Source organism: Gavia stellata, chromosome 4, assembly GCF_030936135.1.
Source record: "Gavia stellata isolate bGavSte3 chromosome 4, bGavSte3.hap2, whole genome shotgun sequence".
NCBI classification, from domain to species: Eukaryota; Metazoa; Chordata; class Aves; order Gaviiformes; family Gaviidae; genus Gavia; species Gavia stellata.
In genome coordinates this window covers 51,538,516-51,561,013 of record NC_082597.1, presented here as the reverse complement: position 1 = coordinate 51,561,013, position 22,498 = coordinate 51,538,516, and the positions used below count along the sequence as shown (strand labels likewise).

The 22,498-nt window shown below is 35.8% G+C and overlaps 1 protein-coding gene across 3 annotated transcripts in view; it reads left to right on the top strand.

The window, feature by feature from the left end:
• Nucleotides 1-5,843: 5,843 nt before the first annotated feature.
• NR2C1 (nuclear receptor subfamily 2 group C member 1) overlaps nt 5,844-22,498 on the top strand; it is a 38,390-nt gene continuing 21,735 nt past the window's right edge. Inside the window, exons 1-5 of one of the 3 annotated variants that reach the window (XM_059816230.1) lie at nt 5,844-5,891; nt 10,763-10,870; nt 15,798-16,028; nt 19,352-19,433; nt 22,244-22,423. In XM_059816230.1, coding sequence (XP_059672213.1) covers nt 5,844-5,891; nt 10,763-10,870; nt 15,798-16,028; nt 19,352-19,433; nt 22,244-22,423 — 649 coding nt within the window. The remainder of the gene's footprint in view (nt 5,892-10,762; nt 10,871-15,797; nt 16,029-19,351; nt 19,434-22,243; nt 22,424-22,498) is intronic. The other 2 variants (XM_059816231.1, XM_059816232.1) reach the window with 2 other exon arrangements.

Genomic DNA, 22,498 nt, shown 5'->3' with positions numbered 1-22,498 from the left:
ATTTCTGCATATAGGTTATAATAACTGCATGCAGGAGGTGGTTTGCGTAATATTTTTATTGATTACCAATATGGTTTTCAGGGCTATCTTCTAAGTTATCAAGAGCTAGTGCATACCGTTTCTTTACCAGCTTCTCTCTGGAAATTTTCTGTTGCTACTAGTAATACAGTTGTAGCAAGAACACTGACAGCGTTAATGTTTTATTTAAGTAGCAGTCTGATCTAAGGAAGCAACATGTTAATAGTCCATGCAAACTATTAAAAATGTTCTGTCAATTTTACATAGCAAGTCTTTATTGTGGTCTGACCACAGTAGTTGCGGATTCTTACTCAAGTGAGTATATTCCTTTTCCATTGTATGTGTGCCCCTCATGCTCAGATGATCTGTCTAGCTTTGGCAGCTGGTTCTGCATCCATGGGCTGAGTTTCCTTGTGTTCATTACAGACAGCGTGAAGAGGTAGGACAGCCTCAACCAATTTTCCAGATTCCTCTTCATCATAAGAGTTCAGTCTTGTTTGTATACTTGAAGTACTTTGTTCACACAAGTCTGGTTCAAATGAAAAGCAGATGGCTCCTTTAGATAAAGCTTCAAAAATTCACTTCTAATGGTTTATGCCTGTCTGAGAGTTAGTTTCCCTATGGCTGGAGCATCATAGTTGAATACATGTGTATTCCTTCACTGCTTTACTGCAAGGTAAAACATGTTAGTTTAAATCGCTTTCAGTTTTTAAGCTAACTTGGTTTACTAATACATCTTAGCTGTGGGGGCAGTTGCATCTGGTTTAGGAGAACTAACTAGCAAGTGTAAAGTAATTCCTTAAAGCAGACACCACTTTATTCTGAAGGTTGGTCTTTTTGTTTCCTACTGAGACAACACTGCAGAAGCGTGCTCTGAGCTGCAGGATGCTCTAACTAGCAACACAGAACGATTGGATGAGCAATTGAAAAACTTTTGTTTTGGTTTGAGGTTTCTGTGTCTCAGCAGGATTGGGATGTATGTGATTCATACTTCAAGCTCATAGCTGGTGAATTCATTACTATGATCAAGAATTTATGCAGTTTCAAGATGAGTTTCCCTCTTATTTTTTCAATTTTTGTTGTTAACTACTTGTAGGTAAAAGGGAGTAAATTGTTTTTTGTTAAGATGCACTGTCAGGTGTACAGTGAAGTATTGCTGTTAAAACCAGCATTCCTAAAAGCTGTCCTTATGTGGTGGTTGAGACCCTCAATGATGGACACTTAAGTGTTTGTTATGCTTTTTTGAGGGATATTTTTTTTTCTTGAGAGCTGTGCCATTTACAAGTCATTCTCTGAAGATTATAGTTGTTGAGAAAAACCTCCTTGAAGGTGCTTTGAATGGAGAGGTGATATTCTTCAAGTTCAGAAATAGCTGGGTTTGAAAATTCTTGTGAACACAGATTTCTCTTTCTTGGTTCTGAGAATCACATTTCAAAGAAAATCTTTTTGACCAGTAAAATTCTTCTGATTGGGGAAGGATAGGAGCATCACTTGTTTAGGGAATGTTAATCTTGTCAGACTTTCAAAGTCCATTGTAATTTCATCAGTTTTTATTTAGCAATCATCACCTTTAAAGCAGTTTGATTCTAAACAGTTTAGCAAAGGATTTGCTTTCCACTGCCCTTTGGGTTTTCTTTAATTTTGTTTATTTGGAGGGCATTTAGACTGTATTGCTACAGCTGAGTATATCTTGGAGGTTGTGATTGAGTAATGCTCTATTCTGTTCCAAATTCCTTCCTACTTTTTTCTCATCTCTAATTTAGGATTCCTGCAAAAATCATACATCATCAAGATAGGGTATTTCATTTAGAAAACGTCTTCCACTGCTCTTAAAACAGAGTGTGCTTACATTGCTCCTAACAGCAAGAATAAAGGATGCCTATGGCCAATTCTGGATTTGAGAGAGCTGAATATTTTCAACTTTTTATTAGCGCTGTATGATAACACTGAATTAATAGTGTAAAAAATACCTGCTCTTTCTCATAGCTATTCATCTTGCTCACAGGAGAGAAATCCTGTTACAGACAGTTGTTAGAACCAATACAGAAATCTGCCATAACCAGTACGATTTCTCCCCGTGTTCTTGGTGAGGATTTGGCAGTATGGCAAAGAACACAAAGTCCAACATCTCAAAGATGAGACACCATTTAGTTCTGTGTTGGGACTTGAAAAGGTCAATATCTGTTAACTGGAGGGCTAACTACTAAGAGGTTGGAAAGTCTGTGCTGAAGAGTATTTCTACTAGAGAATACGAAGTTTAGCTATAAACAAGCTCATGTGTGTGAAACTTTTATAACTGCACTGCTTTCCTCACATGGTTTTTGAAAGTAGCTTTGACTATTAAGGTTCTAACATTTAGAAAACAATACCCTTCTTAGAAATAGGGAGTGAGGCAAGAAGATAGATCCCTGTCAATCTCCTAATTGTACAGTACTTTAGCTTATGGACCAGAAGTCTCTGCTAGGCCACTTCATCATAAATGTCGCCTGTTTTGTGCTGTGGCTGTGTGTTGCTTTTTTTCATCCTGTTTCTTGTTTCTTCACCAGGTTCATCTGTAAGATCCAAAAATAAGTGTGTCTAAGCTCCAAGGCTCATCTCACAACAATTTGTAGAGCTGTGGGAAAGTATGGGAGACTTCAGATGGCTTAAGATGATGTAAATTGCTGCTGCTGTGGAAAGGTGTGATCTACAGTTCCCGTCCACCACTGGTACAGCAGTAGTGTTTGCATGGTAATACAGCAAATGCAAGTCATTCCTTGGGCTGAGAACTAACACAGATGAAAATAAAACCTTGCTGCTGGCTGTGAAGTTGCAGGTGTACCAGTGCTGGCAGCAGGGAGAGAGTTTGGAAACTCAGGCCAAGAGATAGATTAGGGCTAGCCCTTTTGTTTTCAGTAAGGTAGTAATGAGTCTGTAACATTAAAAAGACAAGACCTTTCTTCCTTCTTAAGACTGTGGACAAAGTACTCGTGGAGGCTTAGAGAAATCAGATCTCTCCATCTTTCATTTACTGAGTTTGTGGCAAAATATTGATGTGTTGGTATGTTAATTTAAAGTGATTGTATGACAGAGAACATTAAAGAGAATCTTTAATTATAATTTTGCAGTGCCACAGATACGATAGGTAAGAATTTTTTTTATTTTTCCTGTCTGAGTCAATTTCTGTAAAAGTTATTTTCCAGATTTTGCATCCTGTGCAAGTTCAGTATTTGACTGCAAGCTTTTACTAGATGAACAATAAATTAAGCTTTTTTTTTCACTGTACTGTATTGTTCATTTCCATGTGCTGCTGAGTTGGTGCAACACAGCTATAGCAGTAATAATTAATATTCAGTATTCTTGTTGGAACATGCTAATTCTGCAGGCCGAAACACTAGGAGTTTTAGAAAAGCATAAAATAAAGTTAAAGTAGCCGTAGGCTGTGTTGGTAAATATGACTAATATTGAGGTCATAATCATACTTTGTTATGGGAAGGATTATAGACCTGGCTTTTCTGATGGGAAAATGATACTGATGTAGTCTAGTTTCTTTCGGGAAAATAATGTAGAAAATGCTAGAGACAGTGATTGCGGGATGGAAGATGTTAACTGCTGTCTCAAAAGGCTGACATAAGGGAATATGTGTTCGTAAAATTGGTTTGAACTGCTCAAAATAAGCTTTCTTGTGCATAGCCCTAAACTAGACACTCAGTGCAGTAATTTATAATTAGATAATTGTTTATTCTGTCCTTAAAAATATCTGCACAGTAGACCTGTATGGAGGCAGTCAAAAGATTTTGCAAATCAAACTGCTTTCAAAATACTGGGGATTTTTTGTAATTGCAAGCAACTCTTGTTCCTGTAGCTAAGAAAGTAGTGCATTTTTGAGTTGTACAATATTCCAGGTGGGAAGGGACATCAGGAGGTTTGTAGACCAAAACCCCACTCAAAGAGGGATTGTCTGTGAGATCAGACCAGAATTTCAGCATTTTACTTAGTTTACTCTGAAATTTTTGCAAATTACCATCATATGCACAATATTTCTGGTACGTCAAATTGTCACAAAGCAGTAAGGTCTTCCTCTGAAATAACTCTGCAGAAAGTGTATCTGTTTTACCCAAAAGTGTGTCTGTCTTACTAAATAGTTCTCTAATTTGCTTTTAAGATGTTAAACTTTTTTAATGAAGTAGTACTAATTTCTGGCACTGTGTGTGTAAACAATGCAATATTTTGTTGCTAGTATTTTATTTAAAAGAAGAAAACATCTGATAAAATACATGGGCTGTCTTGAAAATCTAAGTGCTCTGTGAATAGTGATTGTGCTGCAGCTCACTGCATGCAGAAGTGGGTTAATAGAGTGCTCCTGCAAGGGTGCTGACATGTCCTAGATCTTCTAAGGAGATAATGCTTTTCAACATAAGCTTCAGTCTCATATGTTTTATGTGTATGCCTGTCATCTCTTGTCTTAAGTTAACTAACAATGCAGCATGCTGGTGGGTGATTGAGAATGGTCTACAGTGTCCACATATTTCTATAGTCTTCCCTTCCACACATCAGTCAGGGTTTAGTATACCAACCACTGCACGCTTCCAAGGCCTGCAGTTCTTGCAATAGTCAAGAGATCTCTCTTTCCAATTGTAAGAGCAGAAGGAGCTTCAAAATGGGTTACATTTTTATTTGCATAGTTGATTCGGAAAGTTTAGAGGTCACTGAGTTAGGAGATAGTTTCTAGAAGTTCTAGCAAAGTTAAAGAGTGAAAACCAACTAGCTATACATACAGCTTTTTTACATATGCAGCTGCTGTCATTAGCATTCTAACTTTTTGTATGGTTACACAGCACCATTCCTGTTTGTGAAATAAATAAATCTTTTATACTGTATAAAATATCCTTTATACTGACAGCATTTATTCTTACGTTCATAGAGGAAAATGTATGTTGGTATTAAACATCTTTATAACTTTGTCTGCAGTGAAAAGGTTTTATAACCTGTGTATCTTGTATAGTTGAAACAATGCAAATTTAGTATATAGGCAAATCTTTTAGTGTAAGAGTACTGTCTTGGTTCATAGAAGAAGTAGATATGATAGTGTTTTTAATACAGCTTTTGTCAGGAAAATGAAGTGTTTATGGTGCTTCATAATTTGTGTATGTTCCTTTTAAGTACTGCCTAGTGAATATTTGTAAATCAATACCCAAACAAACAAGGCATACATCTGAATACTTCATACTGCATTAATGTAGTAGTGTCTGTTAAATCCTACAAAATTCTTCTTATGAAGATTTGGACTTCTTATACTCTAACTACAGAATTGATGGCAAAACAGCATCTTGTTTCAAACATGTATATTTTCTACCTCCCAGGTGATGCCTCCTATTAATTACAAAATTGACTTTCAGACACTTCTGTTAATACTAAAAAAATCAGTATGAATTCAGAAGAAGTTAGATTTCCCCCGCCTTGATTTGCATTAACAAAATTGGCTCTGTTCCAGTTTTTAAGATATTAATTATCTCCCTGCTGATGTCATGGTCAGTAATACACTTCTTTTCTCACAGGGCATTTATTATGTTGTTGCTCTTTGGGAAAGCAGAGGGCGGGAAATGGGAAGTCTCTATGTGAGTTTTTTGAGTAAAAAGATACAGAAGTTTACAAATAGAAAATAAATTACTGCTTTTATAGTACAGTCAAACTTTAAATTCTGCAGGGATGTCATCTTCAGACAACTATGAACATACTTCACTTACGTGAACTATATTTCCCCCAAGATATTTTTACTATTGAGGCTATAGATGTTAAGTATCTTCTTTCCTTTCTTTGACAGGAAATTCTGGTGATTAAAGATCATGGCAACCATAGAGGAACTGGCCCATATTGAACAGCAAATGGGAGAGGTACACAAATTTTGAGTCCTGTTTAAGAGACATTGAATAATAAAATGCACAGACTGATATGTAAAAACCAAAATCACGGTAGAAAATAATTTTTAGTACACCCAAAGCTTCTGGAGACTCTCCCATGGAAGACTAGAAAAACTTATTATGTCCATTTTAAAGTTATGCTGCAAGGTCTTTCTTGCGAAAGTTTGCTCCACAGAAATGAAGCTAAGGAAAATCTAGCAGTGTTTCCAGTAAGTGACTAGCTGTTCAGCGCTGCTTTTTGGGCCTGTAGTGGTCTTCAGAGAGCCATCTGGTTGTAGAATTGCTTTGCTCACTTTCATTTACAAAACTTATAATCAAGTGAGTTGTCGGTACATAGCTTTTACTTTCCAGTTATGCAGTTGCTTCAGTTGTCATTTTTGGTTTTGTGAGTAAAGGTTTGTCATGCTCTTCACTGTGAAATATTTGTTGGTATTTGGTATAAGTCAAAAAGAAGATTGAACTGATTGAAAAATTGAATTGATTGAAGATTGTTTCTGCTAACTTCTGGTTTTCATTTTCTGTAACCTGTGTGCAGAATCTGTGTACTGCAGCCAGAGAACTTCCGGAGATGCACAGATAGTGTGGGAGTGTGGAGAAGAGTATACATACTTACCTAGAAGGTTTCATCATAATATAGTCTATTTAAAATTAGCACCGCTTTAAATTAGATAGAAGCAGTATCTTATTTATCTTAAATAAATGGTATTTTTTAGCTTGAAATATCCACTCTTGGTTTCTTGCCTAGACATAGACTTACTTTTCAAGTAACTTTAGTTCCTCTCAGTTCTGATTTCAAATAGAAAGGTTGGGGGCAAGGGATGGGAGGGTTAATTCTGTTCTGTATAAATTCTTACAGCTTTTATTGTAGCATCTGAGTGTTGCTAAGGCTATCTCAAAGGACAGAACTGATTTATGTGATGGTGTTTTCTTTCTCTCACTTGTCCTTTTTATAGGTGAGAATGGCGTGTCTAATGTAGTTTTGTTTTGGTAATATAATTCCTTGTGGACGTCTAAATAAGGCTGTAATTCTTGGTTTTTGTTTTTTTTTTTTTTTTTAAAGTACAAGCTAGTAAAATCTAGCTGAAGTGTACTTTCCACTCAGGAAAGAGGATGGTGTGACGATGGTGTTTAGCCTCTGTGAGGGTTGTTTCTCAATTTTGTAATGTGATTCCACAAGACACTGAGCTGACTTAGTATCTCAGTGCCATGGGAGGGGCAATGTACTACTTCTGTTTCTCACCTGATTTCTTTTCCACACTAGCAGCACGCTAACCCAGCCAAAACAAGTGGAACGTTTTCTGCTGGGTTAGTACCTTGAGTAGGGTCTGAGAAGGCTCTAAGGAGTACCAGAGCCAGCGTAAAGGAGATGGCTGGTAGCCCAAGGAAGGCAGGAGAGAAGAAGGAGGGAGTGGACGTGCGACACTGCAGAGAGCTGTTGGTTGTTTCTGTTCATGGTGAAACCGCAGCCTTACAGTTTTCATTGATATCATTCTGTTAGCAGTGTAGATTAGGATTTGTCCATTAGCAAGGTTTTACTGTGCCTGAGACTGTCACATCTTATTTGGCAGCAGTGTGGCTTAAGCATTCCTCAGTCCTCGCTTAGCTGCTTATTCTCACGCTATGCTAGTCTTGCTCGTGTAAGCTCTCTGTGTCATTGTGTGGTGGACAAAACTGGAAAAAAAATAATTACAGGATAGTGGAGGAAGGTCTTCTCCCTCCCAGTTGGGGTCAGTTCCCTTATCTGGTACAAGGTGCAGCCCAACCTGTCACATGGTTAGAAGGACTGAAAAGCATTACCCAGGGCAGCACAAGGTGGGACTCTGTAAGCCAAAATTACTGTCAAAAGTGCATGCCATGCTTGAGTGCACTGCGTGGAAGGTGGAGTCAGCAAGGAAAGTGGTCTTACAGGGGCCTTCATGTAGTATCTTATATTCCTACCTACCTGTGACCTGCTGGCTGTAATTACTTGGTGATGTTCCTATTCAATGTAAGCATTGAAAACCATAGTTTAAGGTCTATGGAACTTCAGCAGTATTTTTGCTAGCATTTGTAATTCTCTTGAAGGTTGAAATAGTTTTAATTGAATTTACAAGAAATATTTACATGAATAGAACATGAAAGGAAAAACACAAGTGTTCCCATTCTGAGGAGAATGGAAAGTGCTTCTGAGTCTCATTGACATAATGGTCAGTAGTGTTCTGTGACATAGGTTTTGATCTCTTTATAATATTAATTCTTGTTCATGAAGCATTTTAAAACACAAAATTATTACAAACGATTTTATGATGTTGACAAATGTGTTTTTGTTAATATAGGGGTTTTTTGCATAAAAGCAAAATTTACTAAAGAAAAGAATTTATAGTCTTGCCTATATGGAGCATTGCACAATGTGTTTTTTTTTTCTCGGATTCTGCCAGCTGTTAATCATCTTTTGCTGAGTGTGAGATAATGAATATTTCTACATCAAGATCCCATTCCGTGATTCATGTAGGGAAGTTGTCCGTCAAGAGCCTGCAGCAATCTTCTTTCTTTAATCTGTGGTTGGGTACGCTAAGTATGTGGTGGTTTGTTTCCAGAGTCCTGCCAGGTAACAGTAACAGACGAAAGCTACATATTTGTCGAAACAGAGTCTGTCATACACATACAAAATACGATTTTTAACAAATACTGCAGTTATCAGCATTTTTTTTAAACTGCAATAAAAAACTATTCTGTATAGAAGTAAAACTGTCAAGCTGACATTTTGTGGGGTTGATGAGCAGTTTTACTTTACACAACATGTAGATCATGACATTTTAAGGGAGCAAACATAAACAGTCCTGGAAATATGTAGCTTATTTTGTAAAGCAAAGATAAGTTCACATAAAACTGATTGCCTGTAAATCACCACTTGTACATGCAATTTGAAAGGCTGATGCAGAATTTTAGTGGTTGAAAGTATCTTTCAAACTGTAAACATTGCTGTATAATGAACATGTCTTTGTCCTTTACTTAAGCAAAGCAGTGGATGAATTGTTTGAATATGGAAAGTATTCATACTCAAGAAAAATTGAGTATTTTTAGAAAGCAGTGTTTGAAAAGGGCTTGGGCAGTAGTTTGACAAGCATTTCTTTTGATGGTGCTGGCAGCTTAAGCTATCTCCCCAGCAGCTTAATCCCACTCTCATTTGCTCTGATGCATCTGCTTCTGAGCATTGTGGAGATGTGGATTGAAGGTTTGATATATGCTAAGAATAGCCTTTGTTTATCTGTCTGTTTGCTGGGCTGCTTTTTAGCCTGCATCGGTTTCCTATTCCACGTCAACTGAATGGCTAACCAACCAGTTTTACCTACCAAGCTGAAGGCATAGGAGCAAGTAGGTTATAAGAGCTGAAACTGGTATCAAAAGTAATGCCTTTTCGGGTAAAATTTCAAAATCAGCTTAGCCTGATGAGAGCTTGTATTTCTGCTGTAAGGGGAAGTCTTACCACCACTCCTTCCCCTTCTCATACTCACCTCCAGCGGCATGTTCTTACCTCCTTTCTTCTGCTGGTACTAGCATTTACATGGTGGTGTGGTTGCAAAATCAGGAAGCTGATCCAGGAAGAATGAAAAAGCTCTCAACCTGTTATGAAACAGTACTTTTACTGCAATATGGATAGATATTCTCTATATAAATTCTTGGGGGGGGGACGGGGGATGACGACGACGGACAGTTGAAGAGGAGCATTTTTATAATGGTATAAATACTGGGAATTATTAATACAGAACTGCAGGATGTTCCAGAGTTTTTGAACTGCAAAAAGTTCGGGATGTTACTCAGGAATTTAAGACAAAAATTTCAGTTTGAAGGTATCTGTAAATTCTGTGAAGACAAACTTTGTTTGTACTGCAAAAAGTCCGGCCTTTCTGATCAAGACTCTGTAAATGGCAGCTGTATTTCTTCATTTTTATTGACAAATAACTTAAGGAATAATACCCTCCCCCATATACCTTTGGCTATAGCCTGTGTAGAATTTTTAAAATACTGATAATTGTTAAAGCACTTCCACAAATTGTGCCTGAGAGCATTCACACAGAGATTTAAATTTGTTTTAAGATACACTGCTTGCCAACTTCATGCATTTCATTAATTTTCTCTAACTTTCTTGATAGTTACCCAATATAGAATTTTTTTGTTCTGTTTTCGCTGCTTTAACAGATAAACAGAACAGAAAAGGCCAATTGCTGTGTTTCCACACCAAAAATTCTTTTGTCACTTTAAGTAAGCCATTAAGGTAAAAATATTTCAGTGTAAATGTAGCACAAGTATGATCACAGAATCACAGAATCACTAAGGTTGGAAAAGACCTGTAAGATCATCAAGTCCAACCATTACAAAAAAAAAAAAAACCACAAACCCCAAAAAACCCAACAGCACAAAACCACACCACACAACACCACACAAACAAAAAAAACCCCACACCATGCCCATCAAGCCACGTCCCACAAAAAGGTATAGTGATGAAAGGTATAGTGTCTCATGAACATCAACAGTAATAAATTTTCGGTCTGATTGACTTACACAGACTTGTCAACAGTGAATTGTTTTACTTAACGTGTTTCTAAATTTCAAATTGGAAGGTATTTCAAAAGGGGGTTAAAACAGTGAAACAAACAGAATTTTCTAACTAGCAAAATTAAGCTATTAAATTAGATTACAAGCATTTGCATTCCTTATACAGTAAGAGTGTCAGACTTTCCATAGCCTTGTGCAGAGAAATCAGAAGTTGGTGAAACGTTAAGGTTTCATCCATTGAGGTAGTATATCCATCCTTAAGGGAGTATATCCATTGTCAATCCATTACATTTGTTTCTTCTTTCTAGATTACCCATTCCCAGGGAGCTGATACACAAACACTAATGGATGGGACAGCCCAACGGATACAGATTGTCCCTGCAGATTCAGGCCTCTCTTTACCACAGCGTATACAGGTATGCTTCATCTGATATATTTTAAAAGCAGAGGTGAACTATTTATTTCTGCCAGTTTTCACATATTGTTCTTTTTTATTTGCATCATATTATTTGCTTGAATGTAAATATTCAGCCCTGGATGGCAGAGACGATTTCTGTATAAACAGGAATAAAACATCATTCCAATGCTTCCCCCCCCTTTTTTTTTTATTTTTTTTCTCCTAAGAATTTTAAGATTTACAAAAAATTATAACCACTGAACAGAAAAAGACAAGACTTTTCCCAATACTGTATTGATACTGCTCTTTAAAAGATGAATAATTTTCAGAATTGCTAATTCAACTGAGTTGTTGGAACACTTCTACATTTTGGAGAAGGGAGGGAGGGAAATATTGCATTGTATTATTGATACAAGTCATGAAAAAGTAAAGGCTGATGTCTGAGAAAGATAATGGGTTTTGGTTGTCCCAACCACTGTTATATGTCCTGGTATGCTAATTCATAGCCTGGTCAGGTAATAATCTCTAATTCAAGTGAGGATAAGAAGTTTTTGGCAATGTGGGTAGTTAAATCAACATAGATATGTGTATATGGAGATTAGGAGGATTTGGGGAATGCAATTTTATATTTTGTCCCTTAAAAGTCAATGCAAGTCCTTGCAAACATTTTATTTTCAAATTTCATCCTAGAGAAAAACATCAACTGCAGAACACATTTTAAAAATACTCTCAGATATCTCTTGTTGCATACAAACCCACTGTTGTTTAAGCGAGCCAGCTGCTAGTATAATCTTGGCTGCTTTTTCTTTTGCTGGCTTCACTATTCAATATTTTCCACTGTTTTTTCCTGTTTCGGTGCACTGCATTCAAGCTTTGTCCTGCCTTCCAAGACTCTTCACAACATGATCTTTTCTTTTGTTTTATCACCACCTACCTGTGCTCTAGTCATGGTACCAGTCTTACCTACCCAGTAGATGTTTATTCTTTCAGCTACCTCCACTGCTTTTCTACACTTTGTGTACAGCTGTCTTTTATTAAGTAATTTACGTTCATCAATTAACCACCATCTCTTTATCCTTTGCTTTCATTGTCAACATCTGTATGCTATAATGTCCCTGTAGTGTGAAGCCATTTAATGTAATTTCAGCATCAGGGTCTGAATGTGGGGTGATGACATATAAACCCATGAGCCTTTATTGTTGAACAGCAGGACAGTTCTGTTGGTTCAAAGCCAGCAGCAGACTTCTAACCCTTTTGTGTCAGCTTTTTTGCGGGGGGAGAACTACTTTTGGTTAGGCACTGTAATTACTGCAATATGATGAATATAGAAGAATTGTATTTCTAGGGACAGGAACCTTTATATAGTTTTTCATTGTCTCATGTAGCTGGAGGATCACTTGTTTCTAATCCAGCTACTTTGTTGCTTGTCATTTTTCATCACGCTCATTGATTCTTGCTTCAAAATGGATGGTAAGCCTTTTGGGGCAATGGTTGTCTCTTGATATGTGTGGAACACTCAGTCAAAAGGCATCCTTCTTGCAACAGGCATCTACAAATATGTCACCAATATAAATAATAATAAATTAGATATGAGATAGAACTTAGTAATGAAAACTTTCCTCAAAGCAGAATTTATGTGAAGAGTAAAGTAGTTTGTAGGAACAAATAAGTCTCAGTGAAATGTTAAAAATAAATGTTAAATTGATTCATTTTGAGTTTATATTTTCAATCAATATTTTTTCCTTTATTATTGTCATATGCACATAAATAATTATCTGAAATCTTGAAAGACAAAATCCTCAATAAAATGTTCTTTAAAACATGTTTCATTAGTCACCCTTTTTAAGGAATGCTAACGTTTCTCTAGGATAAAAGCTGAATGTCACGTTTGTTGTTAAACAGACATTTCTGTTCAAAACCAGCTCTGTTATAAACAAGTGGATTAGTCCTCTATGTTTAGACACTTTTTTTTCTAAAATAGGAACACAGAATTATTGAGGTGTTTAATTTATTGAAATGATGTTCAAATGGAAGTCAAAACTTGTTAATGAACAAGGCTTAAAACCAATAAAGGAAAATACTATCCTCCATTATCATCGGAGTGCTTAAATGAAATACATGGGGGAAATCTATTTTCTAAGCAGACAATCCTGAATTAATATATTCCTGTTTTATAACATTATCCCTTTAGCGATACTGAGTTTCAGATTATTAAGAAACATAATGTGTTGTCACTGAGCCCTGATGGATTCCATTAAGAAAATAAGTTGTTTCCTTTTTCCCTCTGATTATTTTTTTCTCTTATCTCAACATTTAGGTACTGCAAGTTGTTAAACTTTGGTGGACTGCTCCACTTTTCAGAGTCCCATTGCGACTTAGGTGGAGTTTTTGCAGATATATGGCCATAAGAGGTCAGCTGCAGACAGACTGCACTTAATTGTTTCAACCGCTTTCTCTTAAGCCTCTGTCAGTTGTCAAATGCTTGACAGCTGCAGAAATGATTTGTGCAGATTGAATAGCTTTGTATGGATATTAACGTAACACTATATCTACTATATCATTTAGTAAAAACTACGTGGGCATCCTCCTAGAATTGCAGGAAGCCACTTGAAGAATTGGGACACTGTTAAACAGGAGGTGAAGAGAATTGTGTGAAGTAGCAGTGGTTCTTCTGCCTACTGTCCTGCCATATTTCTCTACAAATACATACCTTTTTTTAATTATGGAGCTGGACTACAGGAGGAAAAAAGATAATTTAGCATATATATAAAAAAAATAATTTCTACTTTAATTCAAATTTGTATCTTCACTGTTTGGGACATGCTGGGTTTTGAGTTAGTTTTATACTGTACTTTGTATAAACCCAACTAGATCAAGTATATGCCTTTTTTGATGTACACATAGTTGCACTTTTAAGTTTTGATAGGGAGACAGGTTTTAGATAAGAGTGTCTTTCAAAGAGCAGGTCTGGAAATTGAAGAAACAGCACAGTATTCTGTGTTTGGCTTTTGTACATGTATGCACCCTGTTGAGGATAACATGCATTGGATTTCTCCTAAGCCCAATAAAGTAGATGTGTTTGGAGAGAAGGGGAAGGGAACATCAGCTACTATGAGAACAGCCAGAAATGACACAGGAGAGATAAAGTTTGTACATGAAGAAAAATGGAATGGAAGGAGAAAGTTAAGCAAAGAAGGGTGTAAAAAGGGCAAGGAAGTTTGCCTTCTAAAGAATATAGAACTAACATAAAGGAATTGAAAGGAGAAATAAGGGACTGCTGTAGTCATTTTTGGTCCCAGACATGTGAATATATGACAAAACCGAATGAAAACCCTGTATTAATCATAGTTGATAACTATTGTGGGGGATTTGCATTGTCTTCCCGCCCTACACCCCAAATCTCATGATAATTTACGTTCTTTTCTTATATCTTTAGTGTCTGGAATTTTATCATCTTACCTGGACTTCTGTCTTAAATAATCTTTTAACTGTGTTTTGCAGAGGAAAAAATTGAAATTTGATCCATTAAAATGTTAATAGCAAAAGGCCACCTGAAGGAAACACATTCCTTTTGTAAATTTTGAAACTCATAATTTCTGAATATTTGAAAGTGGCAATATTGATTTATAACTGCTGAAATTAGATACTCAATAATTTATATCTCTCGCTGCTTGTCGTCTTAAAACATAAGCTATACACAGGTTTTTCAAACAAGTTTAAGTATATTGAACATTTAGAGAAAGTAATAAGCTAGTTGTGAAGGTGCAACAGCAAAGTTGATAAAGACGTGTGTGAAATTATGCCTCATTCACTTGCTTTGTGCCCTTGTTCCCCACCTAGAAAATACAATTAATATTGCTGCCCTAATTACATGAAATGAGTTATGCTAAGTGTTAGACCATGAAATAAATCATTTCATCAGTAATAAGGACCATATAAATGTTAGGGATGGATAGATGGACATAAATGTTTGCTTATAGATAAAAAAATTTAATAGGAGCTATTTTATTGATCTGTAATTCAAAAATAGTTTGCAGGAAACAGTCTTTGAAGGATGATTCTCCTCAGTCTCCAGAATAAACCAGGCAGTTTTCCGTATAGACATTTTGATGGAGAAAGGCAGGAAGTGACTAAAAGTGAGATTTATAATGGAAGATATATGGAATCTTGATTGTTTTTTCTGAGGAGTGTAATTGGCAAAAAATGGAATTTAGTGGAGGATTATTTAATAAAGTTGTGCTGTATTTGTGCTTGAAAATAGGGATAAAATGGAAAAAAACAGTCTGTAGGTCTGTTCTTGATTATGAAATGAAACATGAAAATAAGTTTTTCCTTTAAAAAAAAGAAAAAATGGCAGGGAGAGAGATTCTGTTTTACTTATTTTATTTAAGAATATATATGTAAAAAAAAAAAGCCCCCCAAAAAACGAAGCCTAAAATGTATATACAGGTGCAACAAGATCATTGCTTTTCTTGCTGATTGATGCTTACTTTTTTCACTGGGGAGTCTACATTTGTGTTTTTTAAGAAGTTTTTTGTTAAGCAGCCAAACCTGGGAGATGCTAAGCACTTCACGTGGTATGCAGTGAATTCAAGAGTTAAGATTTCTCATAACCTGATGGGTCCTAGGGCTGAGCTACAGATGTACCTCAAATTCTGGATGCTAGAATTGTCAAGGGTTTCAGTAGTATTGTAAAAGCATGGGCCAATTGTAAAACCTGAGTACGAACTCAGGTTTTGACGTCAAACACCCTCAATTGAAATGTGTTTCAAATACAGTGAAAATCCAAGGTTTCGCCTGAGTTTACTTCATTTGTGTGACAGAGGGGAAGACGATCCTGCTTCACAAATGTCAAAGGCAAAATTCCCGTTTTCTTCAAGTGCCCGGATTGGGCCCCAAAGGTGAACTTAAATTACCATAACAATTTGAGATAAATGTATTATTAGATTGTCACAGATCAGCAGACGGGCCAGAAGATTCAGATTGTTACAGCACTTGATCAGAGCTCAGCAGGCAAGCAGTTCATCTTAACAAATCATGATGGCTCTACCCCAAGCAAGGTGATCCTTGCCAGACAAGATTCCACTCCAGGAAAAGTTATCCTAGCAACTCCAGATGCTGCAGGTGTCAACCAACTGTTTTTTGCATCCCCTGATATATCTGCACAACACATCCAGGTAGATAATCCACTTTATTTCATAATTTTGGTTCAAATGGGATAAGAAGAGATGTTTTATTTCCAAATATGTCTGTCTGGGTTCTCCTTTTTTGAGGGTTTTTTTAACAGTATACTTTTCCTTGCATTAGGACTCAGCATGGATACTTAGAAATCATGAAGAAAACTTTTCTTTTTTTTTTGTTTTTGTAAATTTATTGCTTTTAAAATTTATACCCTGGCTCATGAGATTAGAAAGAATACTGTTATTTTTATTGTCATTTCCAGCTCCTGCTGTACCAACAGTCCTTCTTTACTTCTGCTTCATTGACTCTCCATCTGTTTTCATATATTGTTGAAAACATGCTCTTTTCTCCCTTGTCTTTATCACTTAACATTTCCTTCTGCTTGTTTTCCTTTTCGTATGCTGTTGTAACTACTGTTCAGCTGTGTGAATTGTTTTCCAAGATAGTTTCCCTGAGATACTATTTAGTAGGGAAGTACATTACTCGGTGGGAGTGGGAAAGTAACAGTAAAGATTTTGAGTTTACTAATACGTGATGATAACTAGTCAGAGTTGCAACTCCCTAAACTGGTTCCCAGTGCACCTTACTCCCATGCACATTGTATGTCCTACTTCCTTAGTCCTCACCCTCCAACTTCCAAGCTTTCTTCCCCATATCCTCAGCAAGGATGGGATGGCACTGATATGAATAGCGTGAGGCACTCCAGCGGAAGCGTAGTTATTGCATATTGTTTACCCATGTACATTTATTTATGTTAAAATAAATCAGTGTGGTAGGCCAGGCAACATTAGGATAGCTACAGTCCATTTAGTCCAGTATCTTACATTTAAACGATGGCCAGAAACAGTTGCTTAAGGAAAAATACTAAAAACTGGACAAGTAAATAATGATCCTTCTGAGCATATTCTTTCACTTCCATTAGTTGATGATTTAGAGCAACCTCCTGATTTGGAGCTTGTAGTGAGACCATCATATTTGATAGCTGCCACTAAAATTGAACAACATTTTTTGTTATTTATATAGACCATATATACTTTGGTCTGCGTAATACCCGATAGTATAATTGTATGTATGTTGTGCAAAGAATACTTTAGTTGATTTTATCTTCTGAGAAAACTATTTAATTAGATGTCTTTTGCACTATAAGAAACGGCTATAAAGGATTCTGTTTTTTTTATAAATCACTATTATATCCTCTTTCAAGTAATCTCTTTTAAACTGAGGACCCCTGATCTTTTTAGTTCATGCTCTTCTGGGAGTCAGTCCACTACTCTGATTCACTACCCACATGTTGTGCAAGCTTGAAACATACCTCTGTATTATATATTATATATTACATATTTTTTTGAAACTCACAAGTCTTTGCAAATGACAGGGAGCAGTAACAAAAGTCAATCCTATTGAGAGGCATTTAAGCATGTTTAGTGGTATCATACATTTTGTATTTTAAGTAAACCTCAACAGAAGTATAAACCAGATGAGAAGTGTGCCACACTGGTTTAAAGAGCAAAATTCAGGTATAGGTAAAGTCTGGACAAAAAATTAAAAGCTCCAATTCTGGTTGTGCAGTCTGGGCAATATAGGTTAGTTTGAGAGACAACAGAGTATTCTGTCGCTTTAGTTAGATTTTTCTGTTGTCAGTTAATATGTATGGGTAGAGATATTTTTTTCCCCACTTAAAGTTGGTCAAATACGGAGTACCATTCATCTGTTGTTCAACTGCATCCTGTTTGGGATCTTTCATATTTTCTCTCCTAAATGATCTTTTCATCTGCAATTTCACCTTTTTTGTTGTTCTTCTGTAGCCTTCACTGGAAATGCCCATTCATTTGCTCTGCAAAAAACCTGTCCTTTATTGCATCTTACCTTTACATGGACTCATTTGGCCAGGCCCTTTTTCCCATCATCTGTTTCACCTTCAGTGATTCATTTTAATAATCAACTTTTATTCTTCATTTTCAGAGTCAGTTGATGACTTCTCTGAGTCTGGGATTTTTATCTCCTCATGGGCCAAATTCTGTAGTCCTTCCTTTTGTTGAACTTCCCATTTCAGTGCAGGTTTCATTTACGGAAGGACTTAGAATTTGTTTATGTCTATTTTATATAATATCATGAAAATACATAATGTTAATGATGGAAATTAGGAAGGAATGAAAGGTGAATGTTCTTTTAACTCATCAATATTATTTTTCTTAAAAAGATGCTATATTAAAAGAAAACCTAATAGGTGAATCTCAGAGACAGTATTGTTAGCAAAGGCTAACGAGAAAGAAGTATGCTTGTTAAACATTCCCGTATATATCATCTATACTATCGTCTAAACTTTCCAAAAAAAGTGATTCCTTAATATTCTCTATAGAAGATAGGGTACTTTCTCTTTTGGTAAGTTATCTTTCTTTTTATCAGAGGTCCTGTTTTGAATAAGCAAAGCAAGAATGAAAGAATCTGACTTCCCATTAAGACACAGTAGAAGTTAGAAATTCTTAAAGCTTCTAAACTATAATCTCTTTTTAATGGGAAGAATAATTTTTTCTTTTCTGCTTTACATAACCAAACATCATCTTGACAATTACTACCCGTGATATGTGTGCTCCTTTTTTAAATTGAAGTTTTGGTGTGCTTTATTTATGTTGCAGTGGGATAGAGTTGTTAAAGGTCAAATGGAAGGCTATAGCGCCTACCCTGTAGTGCTGGGGTTCTAATATTGTGTGCTTAATATAGCTTTACAGGTACCAGAGATAAATGAACAAGACAAGACAAGAATACTGTAATGATGTCAAACTATTACTGAAAGCCAAACTATATACCACTTGATACTTAATGGTTGTGTCCAGAGTAATTTTCTGTTGATCCATTGTTTGTGTGTATTACAAAAAAATGGAGTTAACAAATCTGACTGTAGCTATAGTAGCCTTTACAAGGGACTTTTTTGTTTCATGCTTCAGTTTCTTTTGTATTATGAACAAGTCATTAGGATACAAACACAAAATTGAACAACAGGTAAGAGAAGAGTATGCAGATGCTAAGTGTTTTTCAAAATGTCAGTCCATTCTGCAGGGGTAGTATTTAAATAAATGAAATCTTGAAATCTTTTCAGAAGTATTAAAAATAAAACTTTTGTTCCATCCTGGAAAGGAGCACAGTGGCATGGCAGGTAGCTCCTTTGTGTCTAGGAAGACTGTAAAATGTAGTCAAGAAAACGTCAAACGTAGTAGATTTGGTCCCCTATCTTAGAGAAGAACCACAAGCATGAGATTTATTTTAATCTTTCTTGATTATAAGAAAAAGAAAAATGAAATTATTTCACACTTTTTTCCAGATTTTAACAGATAACTCTCCCAGTGAACAGAGCCTAAATAAAGTGTTTGATCTGTGTGTTGTATGTGGAGACAAGGCATCAGGTATTTACTTTTTTCTTTCCTTTTTTTTTTTCCTAAGGTGGTGCAATTTTATAAAAGCAGTTTAAAATTCTTCTGCAGCTATATAACAGTTTGCATGCATATACATACGTATATATACATGCACAAAACAGAAAGGATGCACTACTCTTTCAGTGGAGAATTAAATTAAATGTTACTCAACTGTCCATGAGTGGGATTTATTTATTGTTGGTTTACATCATAAAGAGAAAAGAATATTATATTTCATGTTTTCTACTGCACAATTTTTGCCTTTTTTTCTTAGGCTGATAGATTTTATTTGCTATTATAAGAAATTGACTGATAAAATTACTTAAGCAACACTGTTGAGAGTTTTTTCTTCCTTAAAATAATGTCATGCAGGGAACTTTGTTATTGATAGGTTCTCTTAAAATATATGAGAAACCTGTTCATTATTTTAAATATGAAACCAGTAGGTAAGGAAGACTTTGCAAGTATATGAAAATAGTGCTAATATGAGATTTATGTGGGACAGTTTGAAGAACCGTTATTAAAATTGTAAAAATGCATTATAATTCCAATAAAAAATAAGCTTAAGAATGGTATATTCATATATTGCCACCAAAGTAGAGTGCTAAGGTAAGAAAAGAAACATGTTTCATGCACTAAATTTTAGGTAATGGTATTAAGAGACTGGAAAGCATTATAGTGGGAGCAGTGTGCTGGAGAACTGTCTCCCACATTCCCTTTGCATGTGCACCTGCCATCAGGTGTTCCAGATCTGTCAGAGGTGGAATTACTGAGAGTGTGTCTTGTCTTTTTATTTGAGAGAGAATTATAAGGACTGTTCCTCAACAGGGTTTAGCTGAAAGCTCCTTTTTCTTTGCACTTTCTTTGTTACAGAAGATAATGGGGTGTAAGAGAGATGAGACATTTAACTTTGCTCTTTACTTAGCTAAAATTAGACTACTTAGGGAAATGGTTGCTCCATCAGAAAATTCTTACCGTTTGTCAGTGAAGTCTGTGTGATGGACCTCCAGTAATACCAAAATATGACAGCTGTAGTTCAATGCTTCTTTTGGGAAGAGGTAGAAATAAAGTGTATAAAAATGGGAGGCTGGAGGGGAGAAGCAGTTAAATGTTAAGATACCATCATGAGAAGTAGTAGGATGTAGAGCAAACTGCTTAGAAAATAAAACAAATTTAAAATTTTCTACTGCAGCAAAGTTTAGCATAAAAATTATAGTTCCTAGAGCTCTAAATACATGTCAGATTTCACCTATCTCAAAGGAAATTTCTTCCAAACATAGGGCAAAGATCTGCTTAGTCTGCTCCAATTGGTAAGACTCCTCTAGCTCCCTGGTGGAGGGCTGGAGTATTCCTTGCAAGGCTGGAGATCGCAGGAGCTATTCCCTTGTCCTGGCCCAGAGATATCAAGCAGCGGTAGTGAATTTGGGGAGAGTGCCACATGTCCCTGAGCAGCTGCAGGTTCTGGGGAGCCTCCCGTGTGACAAGCAGTGTCATGCGAACTGCTTTGCAGACACCTCCAAGCTGGAGTCCACAAAGCTGGCATCAAAAAGCAGGTGAAGAAGCAGCTCAGGTGCCTTGCAGGATGGATATTAAGTATTCACAATCCAGCTGCTGAGAAAATGTTTCTGTTAGTGATATTCTTTTAATATATATGGTGCTTTATAAATTTCACATTTTAATAGTGTGGTAATATGGTTGTGATAAAGCAATCTAGAAAACCTACCAGAATTTCTAGAATCACAGAAACTTCAGGCAAACGAGATTGATGTATCTAAAAAAAACCTTGTGAGGAATGAGAAAAGAATCTAAAAATATATTTTCCCTTTTCATATTTGAAAATATTTTCATATAACTATGAACATTTTCATAGTTCATATTTGAGATTTATTTCTGTAATGTGCCCTCGTTAGTTCAAAGAGCAGCCTTAGTGCCTCCGCAGTATGTATTTTGAGTGTTTGTCAGTGATCTTTGGTTTTAAAATTTTTTTTTTTCTTCAGGATCATAGAATTAAAATTGTTCCAATTGCCAAGCATGCCTTAATCAAAACCAGTACTTTTTAGTAATATTTGTATTTTCTGCTATAGCAGAATCAAAACAATTTACTTCTGAAAACTATTTTTTAAACTTGACTTTTTTTCTGTAGTATATCCTAGAAATTTCTGTATGTTCGTATTATATATTAGAAAGTTCACAAAAGAACTGATTTTTTTCAAAAATTATTTAGCTATTTTAGATTATTCTCTCATTGAAGTTTTACTGAAAGAACTAAAGGATGTACTGTTGCCCTGTTAGGAAAATGAAAGGTGAAAGTAAAGCTTTGAAGTGACGACCTACTGCTGTCAAATGCCATGTTTGTGCTTTCCATGGTTCCATTAGATTTAGTGCATACAATTTCAACAGCTGAGTTTGTAATAAGCAATAACAGGGCTTGGCTGTAGGGACATTTTTAAAAAATTGCTAAAGGATGTATAAATTAAAAGACTTTCTTCTGTGTTCTTGCTAACCTGTTTTCTTAGCTTTTTTTAACTCTGCTGTCAACAGATTCAGCAATAATCTAATAAGCAACTTGCCTATTTGTAAAATCTGTCCTGTTTAAGTGCTTTGAACTAGAAAAATGGTTCACTTGCTTTTTTTTGTGTTGTTTTATAGCAACGATATATTTTAAGATCTGTAACCTCCAGGGAAAGAAAGTGTTCATTTTCTGGGCAAAATAGCAAATACTTCGTTTTTAATAAATATAAACTCTAAAAAAAAATTACAGTGTAAAATTAATGTCATGATTTATGTTGTTCTGTAACTAGGGCGTCACTATGGAGCAGTAACTTGTGAGGGATGCAAAGGATTCTTTAAAAGGAGTATACGGAAGAATTTAGTTTATTCGTGCCGAGGAACAAAAGACTGTGTCATTAACAAACACCACCGGAATCGATGCCAATACTGTAGGCTGCAGAGATGCATCGCGTTTGGGATGAAACAAGATTGTAAGTCTGAATAAATGTAAATTATTTTAGCTGTCAGCTATGTTAAAGTTTGTGCTACAAAAGATATGCTTTGTA